At 31.7% G+C, this 15,772-nt stretch overlaps 1 protein-coding gene across 5 annotated transcripts in view; it reads right to left on the bottom strand.

The window, feature by feature from the left end:
• The window catches only part of ADGRB3 (adhesion G protein-coupled receptor B3), a 753,008-nt gene that overhangs the window by 455,355 nt on the left and 281,881 nt on the right, over positions 1-15,772 (bottom strand). For 3 of the 5 annotated variants that reach the window (XM_016955757.3, XM_054686001.1, XM_054686002.1), the window contains exon 3: positions 3,545-3,655. The exons of 1 other annotated variant lie outside the window; for it this stretch is intronic. In XM_016955757.3, the coding sequence (XP_016811246.2) occupies positions 3,545-3,655 (111 nt within the window). Of the gene's footprint in view, positions 1-3,544; positions 3,656-15,772 lie in introns of those variants that run through there. One more of the 5 variants, XM_016955760.3, reaches the window with a different exon arrangement.

The following is a 15,772-nucleotide window of genomic DNA, read 5'->3' as shown; positions in this document are numbered from 1 at the left end:
ATCCCATAGTTTCAGTGACATTTCCACTAAATACTTCTTTTTTCCATGCTGCCACTTCCTTATTTATAAAAGTATGAAGAACATTCTAGTCAAGCACATTAGGCCATTGTGAGAATAACTAATATACATTATAAGAAAGATGTTAAAAATATTCAATGACATTAAAATAGTAAACTATAAGACAAAGTATACTGTTTTTAATATATGTATCTTTGGAGATAGTACGAACTAAAAGCTCTTTAGTCTAGCATGAAACACAAAAGGAAACTGGAAAAGCATTGCAATTAAAGTCAGAAGACCTGTGATTGATGGAAATCTACTGAATAATAGCTCTGTGACCTTGAGAAAGTCATTTTATTTCTTTGAACGTCTTCGATAAAATGAATATTATATTTACTTCAAAATCTGTGAAGATTGAGTGAGATAATATGTGAGAATGCATTTTAAATTATGAACAAAATATTAATATAAACTTTTGCTATTATCTTAAAGTCATGAAATTAGAAATGTACTTTTAATTTTATTTATTTATTCATTTATTTACTTATTGAGATGAAGTCTCACTCTATAGCCCAGGCTGAAGTGCAATGGTGTGATCTTGGCTCACTGCAACCTCTGCCTCCTTGATTCAAGAGATTCTACTGCCTCAGCCTCCCGAGTAGCTGAGATTACAGGTGTGCGCCACCACACCCAGCTAATTTTTCGTATTTTTAGTAGAGACGGGGTTTCACCATGATGGTCAGGCTGGTCTTGAACTCCCACCTCAGGTAATCCACCCGCCTTGTAAATGACAAAGTGCTAGGATTGCAGGCATGAGCCACTGCACCCAGCCTAATTTTATTTTTTAAAATTTTAGATAAAATGCTACATAGTCCAAATTTAGGCTATTTTCCTCACGGTAATGAAAGACTACTTTTCTAAACATGTTTATAAATTAATTGATGACTATGATGCTTAAGCATAAGCAAATGTAACTAGGATATCTTAAGCCATCTTATTGGCATTTAATTTAGATGTCTATATTAAATATATATATTATATGATATCATTTAATTTTATATTCCTTAACGATAAATAAAGATTGCATGATAGGCTATTAGAGCACCATCATTTATATCCAAACTATGCTACTTTATCAAATGTTACTCTTTTTAAAAAATGTTACACTCACTTTATCACTCTGTAAAAGATTGCTTTTAATTACAATCTTTTACTGATCATATTGATTGAAGAGGCCAGTTTACTCATTTTGAGAATTCTTAAATATTAAAGTGTGATAGCCTTTGCTTTTTTCTCCATGATTAATATAAAAATATATTGTCTTTTATTATTATTTAAATGTATGTTTTTGCCTTATTCTTTGTTCTCAAATTACTGTTAACAAATTTTATATTATTTATATGTTACAGTCTTTTTTCTGGCTTAAAGACAAATACAGGGAACACTTTTATAAGTAAAGCTTAATTTTTGTAAAATTTCATTGTGTGACACTTACCTGTATTTATTCAGACTACCTTAACACCTAAAAAAAAGTATAATCTAGGAAAATATTTAAGGAAAAATATTCTTCTCTTTTTCACATTATAATTGTCTTCTGTTAAATTATAAATTTTAAAAATTACTTAAAATAATGTAGTTTTCCAGTTTTACATCAGTACTGAAATAGTTTAATTTTAAAGTCTTATACATGTATTTATGTTTGTCTATACTATATTTGGTTAAAATAAAAGAATAAATATTTATTATTCATCATTTTGAAATTAGTAATTCCTTACTAGGAAAACACAATGTTCCTTGAAATTTGAATTTACCAAAAGGGTTTTGGCTGAAAACTGTGAATTGAACTATGTCACAGACAAATAAAAAAACTTGTACAAAAACTTTTGGCTAAATTGCATAATATTTACACATAAACTAATCATGTTACGCTATTGGAAATTTAAAACTATCATTTTCCATTTCACTTCCTACTGACTCCAATTTTTAGGAACTTCAGTAAACCAATGCCTGCCATCTCTTTTGCACAAATAAAATACACCTTTTTTAATCTTGCAGAAACGCCCCCATTAGATGGTGCCGACAAAGATGAGTAGTCAGCCCATGCCCGTGTGCCTTGACTTAATGTCTCTAATCTCTGCTCAGTGGTTGAGACTTTTTGCTCCCTGTAAAGGAGAGAAATACATTTAGAAATTTGGAAATTTACCTAAACCTGTTAATGCACTTTTAGACTTGTTCAAACAAATAGTAAAAATAAAAATCAATTTTTCTTAAACAAGAAAGTGCACAAAAAGGGATCCAGATAAGCAAGTTTCTACATTTCTGTATTTGGTTGCAATATATATCTCAAAAAAACTAAAAGTGAATCCTTGTAAAATTTATTTTAAACTTCTTGTTCTGAAAATTTGACCTCCTTACAACTCAACTAATGTATCAAAATCTTCTACTCACCCCTTATTAAGAGCAAAACTCATTAACAATATTTGCATTTTTATATTGTAGATTCAGATGTACTGTTCTAAAAACTATTATCTTAAGAACATGTGAACTGAAGGAAATATTCATTTCTTGGGGGAATTTCATCACTATCAGTCTAAATGTCATGTCAGGAAACTGGTCATGTACTGGAAACTTCTGTATTAATGGCAAAACATTGAGATGTATACAATTTTTTAAGACATAGATAAAACTGTTAGCTTTCAATTTCCCAAAATAAAGGTGACAATTGAAAATTTACATAACAAAGTTGAAACACTTTTTCTTTTAAGGATGTACTACATGCAATGTACTCAGATGAAATTAGACCATTTATTGTGATAAGAAAAAATATGAATACATATATTAGTTCAAATTCTGTAACTAAATAATGGGCATAAATTATACATACTCCAAATATTTACAGATATATTTGGAGGGAGGTTTTTAAAAGTAATCTAATTAATTTAGAATTAAACATTTTATAAAGTAGAAAGTCAGTTTAGGTTGGTATTTAATTAGTTGGAATGTGTTACACCCTACTTAACACTTTCAACTTTTTTTCATTTAGCTTATATAACAAAACTCTTTTCAAATAAAAATTATTAAATTTTTTAAAAGTTTATATTTTCTGTGCATTTTAACAATAATTAATACAAGTAGGATCACACTTGAAAAAATTCAATATATTCAATATTGTTAAAATAGATTTCATTGTCTAGAGTCATTTAAAGTTCTAATTTTTGAAAGTCTTATGTCAATTATTGAAGAAATAACTTTGGCTGTCTTTCTTTAAAAGTTTAATGATACATTTTAAGTAGTTAATTAGCATAAATGCTACTATGTAAATCCTAAATGTCCCATACTGAAAGCAAAATAATTCTTACATAATTTTTGTGCACTTTTCAATTCACAGCTACTTTATTTATGGACTTTAACTGGTGACAAAAAAAATGGCTCGAAAAAATATCAGCTCCAAAAACTGACAAATGTGCAGCAAAAGATTATGAAAACATGCAGTGGTTTCATTAAATTAACAGCAATAAATAGAAAAATGTAACTAACGTATTACCAGTTTGTGCCATAAATTTAGCAGCATCAGCTTGTTCCTGAGGGACCCTTTTTTCATGAACAGATCGAGGTCGCTGACTTTTAATTGTATGATCTCCCATCATTCCAAATTCTAAAGACAGAATAAAGGTATATGAAAGCTTGTGTGCAGACATTTCTCACAAATTACATTACTGTCTCATGCAATATGTTCCTATACATACCTAGAAGATAATTATTAAATTCACAATTCTAAACTTGCTAGGCTAATCTGCTTGGAATATCTCTAAACTCAAGTCAGAAAACCTATAAACATGAACAAGATTTCAAAAAACAGTAATAGTCAATAAAATGACACAACAGATTTTAAGTGAACTTAACAGAGATACTGTACTCTTTTCTGATAAGGTTTTGAAGTAACACATAAGAAAAAAATACAACCACAGTGTGAACTGTTGTTTTTTTAGAGAGAGAATCCTGACTTAGTAGCATCTGCTTCTTTGCTAAACAACAATCACCCCCAGAAGTTTGTCAGCAGTTTTCTTGTTACTAGATTACTCAGTCCTGTAACTTATATTTTCTAAGGCAAACCCAGTCACTTAATAGACTACCTTTTTTTTTTTTTTCATCCAAAGATGAGGTTGCCCTTGGTGTTCTCAAAGGCTCATGGAATACAGTGGCATTGTTCATTCTCATTATTTCCTTCCCTGCCCCAATTAATTCCTCCCCCCTTTTCTAATCACATGTAAGAGAATATTTTCTCTTTTAAAAGTTATATTTATAAAATTTATTGTTTCTAGCCTTCTGTTATTTGATTATTTGATAGTAGAACTTTCAAGAAAGGCAGAAAAAAAATGTCTGGTACTAATTCGGGAACAAATGGAAGAAAGAAAAAAATTAGTTGAGTAAAAGAATACCTTCCATATAACATATTTTTAAAAATTCATATTCTTAGAATTCTGCAAGAGATCTGTGCTTATTGAACTGTGACTGAAAAGTGGTTTTACTAAAATCAGAGCCTAATATATGGAATAGTTGTTGGTTCTGTCTCATAGGAGTTTAGATATGGGAAGGGAATACTGAGGGGCAAGAAATTGTGCTTCTATCTTTTACATCGAGAAAATTACTAGGCCCTTAAGACCAGGTCTCTTAAACATGACAAAGATGACTGGGTGAAGTGTGTTCCAGTGACACTGCAGATAGTGTAATTAAGCTGTGTATCTTGTAAGCACTAATTCTACCAATTCTTGTATGGAAGGAGAAAAGACTAGCACACATTTTCATCTGTCCTACCAAATCCTCACATAAAAATTAAACCATGGCACCTGACTGATGTGTCAGAAATTTTTTACAGATAATCTACTCAAAAGAACATCCTCTGAGAAATCTGAGAAATCTAAATGTGTGTTTGTTTTTGTCAGGTGAGAAAATATCCAAGGCAGAAAATGTAAAAGAATAGCTTCTATGTAATATATTTTAAAAAATTCATTTGCTTAGAATTCGGCAATATCCTACACTGTAGCTGATTCTGCTTATCAGTAATAAAATGTCAGTGGGTCTGACCTTGTAAAATCCATCACTATTTTCCATTACCGCCAACATCCTTTCATTCCATTCAGTTATGTGTGCTGTATGTGGTGTCTAAACCATGTTTTGCCAGGCCATAAGAAGTATCTAATCACTCATTTAACAATTTTGAAAATGAACAATTTAGGAATTTTACATCTAGACTGACTATCCAATATTTTCAAATATTATATGCAATTAGAATGTTTCTGGATATGAAATAGCACCGGAATTTAGTAGTAATTTTTTATCAACAGTATGCTTCACCTTATTTCCTCTTGAGTTTGTATTTTAAGTTGCGGGTATGTCTATTGTTTTCAGCATTTATGTCAGAGTACAGGTTTACATAAGTCATCTGGGGGCTCTGATGCTCACACTAAGGTAATTTTGGCACTGAGCAGGCAAAGAATGCTGAAAAGATTATTTCATGCCTACAAATTAATTATGTAGTAAATAACTGTATAACCTGTTCTGGTAGAAGGTAATTCTTCAACTCAGTGGCAGCATGATAATAGGCTGAAATCTCTCTTCTAAGGAAAATGGTTTATTTTTAATAGAGACTATGAACTTGAAATTTAGAAGGTCTGAGTATGTCCGTGGGTCTTGGTCTGTCACCCAGGCTGAAGTGCAGTGGTGCAATCATAGCTCACTGTAAACTTGAACGCCTGGGCTCAAGTGATCCTCTCCCTTGCCTCAGCCTCCCAAGTAGCTAAGACAACAAGCACCATCCACCATGCCTAGCTAATTTTAGTTTTTGTTGTTGTTGTTGTTGGAGCAGGTCTCACTATCTTTCCCAGACTGATCTCAAACTCCTGGCCTCAAGGGATCCTCCCACCTCTGCTTCCCAAATTGTTGGGATAGCAGGTAGGAGCCACCATGGCCAGCCTTGGGATGATTTTAAAAGTGTCACATTCAATTTTTAACACTTTCTTAAGTTTAAAACAAGTTGAAGTGTTCATTTTTTAAAGAATAGAACGAATTTAAGTAAATCATTTTATATTGTTAGTTGAAATGTGATTTGCATCTCTTAAAATATGTGTAATGCAAATTAAATTTCAATATCCTAGAAATTAAATTTCAATATCCTACACCATAGTTCTTTCCACTTATCAATAATCAATGTTATATGAATACTAGTGCTGATAGTTTATCATGTCACAATATTTGCGATAAGAAATTCTTCAATAGTTTATGAACTTGATTACAAACTTATTACATAATCAGAAGTTTGAATTGGAATTGTTGATTATTGTTGTACAACAATATAATGTATCTGAAAAATTATTTTGAAAAAATAAGAATTAATATGAGGTCCTGATATAACTAAATTCCTCATAAGAGAGAAGATACTAAAAATGCATTCTTTTTTTCAGAAGGGAAAACAACACTATGGTGGTATTTTTTTGAATATTCCACATCCATTGTTCTAGACTTAATTCAAATTTGTAATTGAAATATATAAACTATTACCTAACCAAGTGTGTTTCTTCTGCCAAAGTTTACGTCCCATGTTTCAAAATAAAAATCTTCTTTGTTTTAGAGTTGCTATTAACAGTAAGATTTAACAGATAATGTTATGGTTCTCTCCATACCTTGCAATGGGATATTTTAAAAACATTTGTGCTGTCTTTCAAGACGGCATTATCTTCTTCACTTTTAATAAAAATTTAGGCCAATTGGATCATCCAAACTTAGGAAAAACCAATTATTTTTGCTATTATTTTATGTGGTGAATGTGGGTTGAGGTAAACTTTTAGCATAGTAGGCTTTCTGAATACTATAAATTCTTCATGGGTGGTTGATTCATATTCAAATGATTCTTAGTTGGCAAAGATAACATATTACATTAGTTACATGAGAAAAAGAACATAACCAAATAAAAAGATGATCTGCTTTGGTGAAAGCAATGGAAAGCAAGTTATGAAATCAAATGAAATAATGTATAGCATAACATTATATATGTACACATGGTACATGGTTTATGAATATACAGGGTTATTTCCTATATCTTTATGTTGATGTTATCAATGAAGTGGTGGGTAAATAACTATGTTCATGTATAAAACCCAAATGATTAGAGATGACTGCCATGTTTAGGCACATTTTCTCAATCTTTCACTGTGCTTCTTGCTAAAAAGCAATAGACTCTGGAAGTCAGATACAATCAAAGTTACATGAAAGAAAAATTTTAAAAATAATTTCCTTCAGTACAATTTTATGTCATTTCTTCCCCCATCCAGGAATATGTAAGTAGATCATTAAAAAACAAATAGACTTAAAATTTGACTTTTGATAGTCAATTATCAGTTATAAAGTTTTTGTCTGGAAATTAAAGGTCATAATAATGTGAAATCGAATTCATTAAAAAGTTAAAACACAAACACATATCCGTTTCTTATTTTACCATGTGTATTTTTAAACATACAGACAAGCACATCGATAGATTAGGAGATAAGAGTCATTACTGTAATCTATCTAGCAATGGAAATACTACTTCACATTGTTAGTTATCTTTTGTTTACGTGTCCACAGAAGTCATCCTCACCTAGGCCATTATTGCTTCTCAATAAACTTTTTGAGTTACGTCCTACTTACATTGTGTGGCCAAAGTGGACTACTTGTTGCTATGGGATTCGTAAAACCACTGCACCGTTTCTTACATTTTCCTAAACTTAAAACACCTGCTTTTCTAGTGATGCCTGCAAGTAAATCTCTCACCAAGCCTAATTCAAATGGCACCACCTCCATGAACTGTCTCCTCATTAACTAAACATAAACAACCTCTGCCTTCCTTAACTTCCATTTTTCTTGGCTTTGAATTAAAAATGGACTTTCATTATAATTATTAGATTGTCTTACTCTTCCTAGCAGATTAAAAACTTCTAAGGAAAAGGAAGTTTTACTTATGAATTTTAAAATCACCTCCTGCTTTGGACATAACTGAAGTTCAATATTTATTTATCAAACAAACAAATTTTGCAGTGGGAATTGTTTCTCCAAAGTGCAAGTTTCTAGATGTCGAGAACCATTTCTTTAACTTGCTTAGTTCAATGGGGAGAAAAACAAAATTATCTGTGAAGTACTTGAAAATTAGTTATGTATGATTATGATGGTCAAAATTCCTGCTGTCAATAAGGTTATTATCCATAAATATTCAGGTTATTATTAAAATAATTGAAATACTGCTTCATTTGAAAATTAAGTGTCACTGTCCTGAAACAAAGCTTTATTTTTTAAATAAACATTTATTAATTAGTGTCTTAGGAACCAAAGTTATAAAGATGAATCAGAAATGGCTTCTGATATTCTAAAGCTCATAGTTCAAGGAAATCCATTATACATGGCCTGATCCTTTGAAATATATAAAACTATTATAATCAAAATATTATTGAGCTACATTTGAGACTCATTTTTTATATAAATTTCCTAAATACTGGAATGCCCTCAACTACAATGACTTGCTAATTTGTCTCCAAAGAGAAAATAAAAATAATCTTTTAATATGTCGCCAAAGAGAAATACAATTAAATCTTTCAACATACAATCTTACATTAGAAGTGGTATCTCATTTATCACAACCTAACAAGAAAGAATATTAAAATATGATTTGCTGACAGGTGAAAGATTCCATCATCTGACTGGCTTAAGGTATGGTAGGCAAGTAAATTCTGTTGAGAAGCACCCATATATTTTCTGAAAAATGTTATTAGATTTAATGCCTTATAGGCTCATATTTAGGCAGGAATATAAATTATTAAATTTGGTCATTTAGAAACAGAAGTGGCACAGTGACTTTGCATGAAAATATTTCCTGCATACTGTAGTTGGGAGATATTTTGATAGTGAAGAGCAGCCCAGATTGTCAGGATTTTGGTATCTTTCTAATTTGTAAGAGTTTGCCTTGATTTTAATAGTGTTTAAAAATGTTATCAGATTTAAAAATTGTATTCTCTCATTTGATATTTTTTAGTACCTATATAGCCAAGTGTTCTGTGAAAAGATAGAGCGGATAGGAGAAAAGACTGGAGTTTATATAATCAAAAACATTTCTACAGTTAGCATGAACTGAATACAATTTTTAAACGGATATTTTACTACTGATTATAAATATACTAATTTCATTTCCCCATAGAACCATAAAAAACACAATAGATGAGGGAAGAAAACTTCTACAAAATGCAATAATGACAGTTATATAATAAATTAATAAATATTGGGATATATTTAAATAAAATAAGATTAATCAATATTAAAAATAGTAGAAATCTGACAAATATATCATTAACATTTAAGAGATTAACTGATGCTCTTTCTTATTATTTCTTGGTTCCATTCCCAAAGCTACATATGTGGCTACAGGGCCCAAAATGCTATTTCTTACACTAACAAAATGAAACTTGCTTTCCGAAATACTTTGACAGAAATGATTTTGTTGGGTAGCTGGGCGTAACTCTGTTAAGCAAATGAGTAATTTTAGGGCACTTCTAAAAATGGATAAAACATGAAATAGTCAAAGGGCACACTGCTAATATGTTTATAGAAAAGTTAAAAATGTTCAAGAGTTTTCAATGTTGTTACATTATGTTACTTATAACATTTTGTAGAAGTGATTACCAAATATATTCGGTATATTTAGACAATAATGCTGTATTTATTTAACATTAGTCCAAGTAAAAATGATGAAATAATTACATATAATAGATTTTCTTTTGGAACTCCTCAAACATTTGTTTGAAGATTATCTAATGAAATATTTTATGAGAATGTTTCCAAGAAATTCAGAGGATAAACCCTTAAATCATTATTTTTACATTTATTCTGTTTGCCATCCAGGAAATGTTAGTAAGCTGGACACACTCTTCCATGCAAGAATTCATCAATGTGTGTAATCATGCAGGAATTATTTGTTATTTCTTATCCATTATGCAATTGAATGTTAATATCTCTTTCTGAGACAACTACTGAATTCTTATAAATCAGCAGTAATAGTTTGCTTAAAAATATGTTTTATTTGTTGGTGATGAGAAGCACATAAACGACAAATACAATTCTACTTTCGGTAGTACTAGCAGTTGGATATTTTTTGTTGTCGATTTGTTTCAGACCTTAATTTAGCACATTAGCATACCAGTGGCAAAATAAGATGATTTACTATAATTGTTAACACCTTTACAGCAGACTAAAACTCTTACAGCATACAATTGTAATAACCTTGTTGCTAATGTGTCTCTTGACAAGATCTTAGAAAGTCAGAAATATAAGAAAGTAAACTGAATTTTCCCTGGATGGTTATTTCTATATTTTCCAAACTCGAACATGGCTTGGTTGCTTTTCTGCCAAACTTTCTGACATGCATACTCTCTCTTCAGAGAAGATTTTAATAGGGGCTACCAAAAGGATGGACAATTCTCTGACTTATGTCCAGTATTGTACTTGTAAATTCACCAAAGCTCATTATCATTTATTATAACAGTGCAGTGTAGAATAATTTAACTTAAAGCAATATCACTGTATACATATTTACTGAAATAACTTAAAATATTCCATAAAATAATTTGTACATTATTTTATAGTACTACTATTGGTACATTATTAATATATTATTAGCACAAAATAAATGCTACCCTACAATTGAAGGTTAAAGATTTGATTAATGGTTGCTTGACCAAAAAAAATAAGTGGTGTATGAAATGTCTTCTTTTTTCATAAAACACTGGTATTTAGGTAATTCTGGTACATCTTTATTGTACTTGAATTACAATCAATTGAGTTGAAAGATCTCAAGGCTTACTTTTTGTACATGGAGGTAAGGGAGAAGGGTTTCTTCTGTCTTTTACATATTTTTACTTTACCTATTATATTGATATAAAAATGCTTTATTAAAAGAGAATCTAGAAACACCAAAGTAGTTCTGGTCATGTTTTACCATTTATCTACCACTATATTTTAGTTTATTACAAGAAGTTTTAACTTAAAATAGTATCTTTTATACACATTTAATGAAAGAACTATCAAACCTGACTTTTTTAATAAGAATGATTCTACTAAGACATGTATATAGCATTTATAATTTCTAAAATAACTCTAATTCCATCTTAACTATTCCCTTAACCTTTTAGCTTATTTTTCAGAAATGAACTAAGATCATGGAAAATATTTTCAGTATTTTTCTACTACGTAAAAATTCCTTTAATCAATTAACTAATATTTGAGCTTGTTTTCATCAGTCGTTATTATACTAAGGGACAAGTGGTATTTTATAGAGAGATCTACAAATAATTAGTATTTTCAAAGCTGTGCTTTACATACTAAAGATAGTTAAGACCATTTCAACTGGGATGAAGGTTAAGGCTCAACGTGGAGGGGTGGAAAAATAAATAAGCAATCAGGAGATGCAGCTCATATTTCAGGGCATCACGCCTTAAATTCCCTGCACCTGTTTCCTCCTCCTGCAAAAGGAGATACTGGGAACATGATCTCTAAGGTCTCCTTATACTCTAAAATTACATTTTTTTCTCAGATTGAAAGTTGATTCATGAACATATAGGCTATCTCCCAGCAGACCAAGAGTTGTAGAAGACCTGGTCAAGCTCGATGAACAGGTCTGTACACAGACATACACGAATGTGTGCACATGCACGAGTCTGAGTAACATAAGAATTGTTTCGTTTCCTCAAGACATTTTCTCACATCATTCAAGGTTGAAGTTATTTTGATCCACATCTAAGCATTAAATCAAGGTTTACTTTGCATGTGAAATCTCAGATAGCCTAATATTTGTTTTAAAAAGTACATCTATGCTGTAGCTGGCATCCACATGAGACAGAAATTTTTTTATAAGGGGGAATTTTATCAAAGGCATTTGGGAATGAATACATTTCACTCATTCAACAAACATTAAATGAGCACCCATTACATTCCACACAGGATTCTCAGCACTGGAGATGTAGCTGTGAACATAGCAGACAAAAATCTTGTTTTTCATAGAAAAACATTATTGTTATCCCTAGTCTGATATATAAGGCTTATGAAATATTGAATGAAAATTAAGTTAACAAGCCAGCGCTTTAGGAAGGTTATCAGCAGTTATATATACATTTCTCTTATAAATAACTTTTAATTTAGTTTTTCATTCATAGAGTACTTCATATAAAACCAAGTGCGTATCTCATCCGTATTATTATTCCACAAAATTTGTTTTAAAGGACCATTTAAATTAAAACTGTGGACACAAAAGCCACATCACTACGACACAAACGATATTGCGGTCTTACTGGTCTTTGTATTATGCTTACAGTTTTCTCTCTTTTTAATTTTAATAGATTTTTTTGTTATGAACCAATCTAGTCTCTCTATACCTCAGAAGATAATATCTGTCCTTTATCATTCTATCCTTCTATTCTTATATTATATATTTTATTATTTTTATTTTTTAAAACTGCCCAAGAAGATATAAATGTACTTGAACTACATCATTCCCTTATATTTTCCTATTGCTAGACATATATGTTGTCTTCAAAGATTTTTCTACTTGAAGAGAGTCTCCTAAAGTGGTTTTGCTGTGAGGAATCACAATTTAAATTTTGTTAGATATTGCCACATTCCACACCCCCCACCGAAGTGTTTAGTGTTTAATCCTGACATATTTCAGTACACGTAGTGTTGGCAGGGCAGACGTTAACTCTTCTTCATCTGAATCTATTTGATTTCTATCAACATACAACATCTCTCTTCATTCTGATTTGTGCTTTTCATGTTACTCCAATTTTGTCTGATATTATTATTCCTGCCTTGTTGATACACTTGTCTGCTACATCTTTTTCTGTATTTTATTTTCAGCCCCTTAGTGTCACTTTGCTTCAAGCATGTATCTTTTACATAACATATATAGTCGGATTTTAAAAATCCCATCTGACCCTCTTCCTTTTAATAGGGAATTAAACCCACTCACATTTATTATATTTATTACGATGTTGAACATTTCTCTTCTGTCTTATTTTAGAGTTTGTCTTTACCATGTTTTCTTGCTGTTTATTTTTTGCCTTTTCCTAATTTTTTTTGGATTGACAGGAATTGCCATTGCTACTTTTTTCTCGAGATATCCTAATTTAATTATTTAAAAGTGTTATACCCTAATTTTTTACATATACATAAAGCGTATTTTTAAAAATCTGTCAATCTCTTTAATTAATCAGCATCTATAGGCTTTTCCAACCAAGACAACAATTTGGGTCTGCTATCACTTCCCTTTCTTCCTTTACATCCATTTGTCATGTATTTCCAAACCATTACATTTGTACATTGTGCTTTAATAATTTAGATTTAACTATTAGATTTTTTTTTTAGTTTCTTCATTTGTCTTCTTTTTTGGATTCATTTATCATTTTGTTCAATATATTCTTTCACAGAGAATGGGCCAAAGTTGATTTACCTCACCCTGACAGGCTTGAACGTTAGTCTGGCAAGCCTTAGAAATTTAGGGTTAAGTTTTTTTTCTCATTAAACTTTGAAGATACTTCTCTACTCACTCGTAGTATCCAGTGTTGCCCACGAGTCTTCTTATAAGAGAACGACTTCTATACCTGGAAGATTTTTAGGACTTTTTTTTTTTTTTTTGATACAGAGTCTCTGTAGCCGAGGCTGGAGTGCAATGGCGGATCTCGGCTCACTGCAAGCTCCGCCTCCCGGGTTCACGTCATTCTCCTGCCTCAGCCTCCGGAGTAGCTGGGACTACAGAGCCCACCACCACGCCCGGCTAATTTTTTGTATTTTTAGTAGAAACGGGGTTTCACCATGTTAACCAGGATGGTGTGGAACTCCTGACCTCAGGTGATCCACCCGCCTCGGCCTCCCAAAGTGATAGGATTACAGGCGTGAGCCACCGCACCTGGCCCCCGCTTTTTAGGACTTTTTATCTTTGGAGCTTTGAAATTTTATCAGTGTGTCTAGATATTCGTGTTTTTCATTTCGTTTACTTGGTACTCTGTGTTCCCCTTCAGTACAAGGACCAGCTATCTAGCAGAGCACATTGAATGTTTTCCTCCTTAGCTAACTTTCTAATTTATTTTCTTCCACGTTTGTTTTGGATGCTCTGAGTTACCGCCAGCTGTACTCTGCTTCCATCTCAACCCCCTCACATTCCAATAATTTTCTCTATGATAATTGAGCCCCTGATTCTTGATTAATAAAGGGTAACTGCAAAATATATAATTTCCCATTTCATTCTCTGAACAATACTTTCTTGTTACAGAAACCTCTCAAAAGAGTATCCTCTAATTCCTCTCTTCCCACTCACCCAATAATGTCAGATAATCTGACTTCAAACCTCCTGCCTTGAATGAAACTGCTCTCTTGAAAGTCAATTGCCTCTTAAGAACTGTCACGTTCATCATGATTCTTTCAGGATTTGACATTCTCCCGCCCTCCCCATCCGACAACCGTTCTTGAAATGCTCACCTTCCTTGGCTTTCAAAGCTGACAGGATTTTAATTTTCTTCCTCCTTTTGTCTGCTTTTCTGTCTCTTTCATTGCCTTACTGACTCTTCATCCTCTAAATGTGAGTTTTTCCCTTAGGTTCTGCCTCAACATTCTCTTCCCCAGAAATCTCACTCATTCCTAAAGGATCAGGTATGGCTTTTAGGCAAATAACTGTCACCCTCTCACTCTCATCGGCCAATATACATTTTGCAGGCCACCTACACTAAGTGCCTCATAAATATTTTGCTGGCTAACAGCATTTATTAAAAGAAATAATCATTTCCCTTAGGAGACCCTACTCCTTGCTGTACATTTCGCATTTCTTTTTAACAAACACACAGTGCCCAAAATAAATATTTGGTGAATAAATAAATATAAAATTAAAAATAATTTGAGCAGAAATACTGCAGAAAGCTGTCTTAGGCTTATCAAAATATTGTGCTGAACCCATTTGGTTATATAAAGATAGGACGCCGGCTTGAAAAGTTACTGGCTATAGAATAGACATATACTTTACATAATTGCAGAGTAATAATTAAAGTTTACTGAGGCTTCCAGAGAGAGAAGGTGAGGCTCACTGTGGACAATAGAGAAGGGGAGTGAGGCTAAGAAATCTTGGGAGAGGAATAAAAAAAGACATGTCCAGAAAAATGGTGGGAAAATGAGACCAGAGGAAAAAAACTGAAAAATTCATTGTGGAAGGAATTGAAAAATAAATTATTAATAATAGTGATATTTAGATAGAAATAAATACTACGCTGCAGTAAAATATAATCCCTCTCTACTCCATCCAACTTTTATTAAATGCCTACTTAACCTGCATTAGAGATACTTAAAAGGAAGGGATTAAAGAAAAAAAAGCTTGGTTTCATGTTGAGGTTGAAAAGGGAGACAGAATAAAGAAAATAGTCCCAGAAGGAAAATGCAAAGCAGTTATTGATAATACGGATGAAATAAGTGGATGAGTGCACAGGCAGAAATGTATGCAACCCCTGCCTCAAAGAATCTTTAGAAATATTAAGAGGATGTTGAATTTCTAGCTCTAAATTATGTTAAAGGTAAGCCAAGTGTGTGTTTAAAAATTTATACTAAATTAAAGATAAGTTCTTGGAAGGCTAGAGAATTTGGGAGCACCTTGATGACAATGCTAGGGTTATAAATTCACATTCTTTTACTTGTATCTGGGTATTGCATATTAGTAATATCC

The sequence above is a fragment of the Pan troglodytes genome, chromosome 5 (genome assembly GCF_028858775.2).
Source record: "Pan troglodytes isolate AG18354 chromosome 5, NHGRI_mPanTro3-v2.0_pri, whole genome shotgun sequence".
Lineage (NCBI taxonomy): Eukaryota > Metazoa > Chordata > Mammalia > Primates > Hominidae > Pan > Pan troglodytes.
Note: the sequence above shows the minus strand (reverse complement) of the source record. Positions and strands in the feature narration are given on the sequence as shown.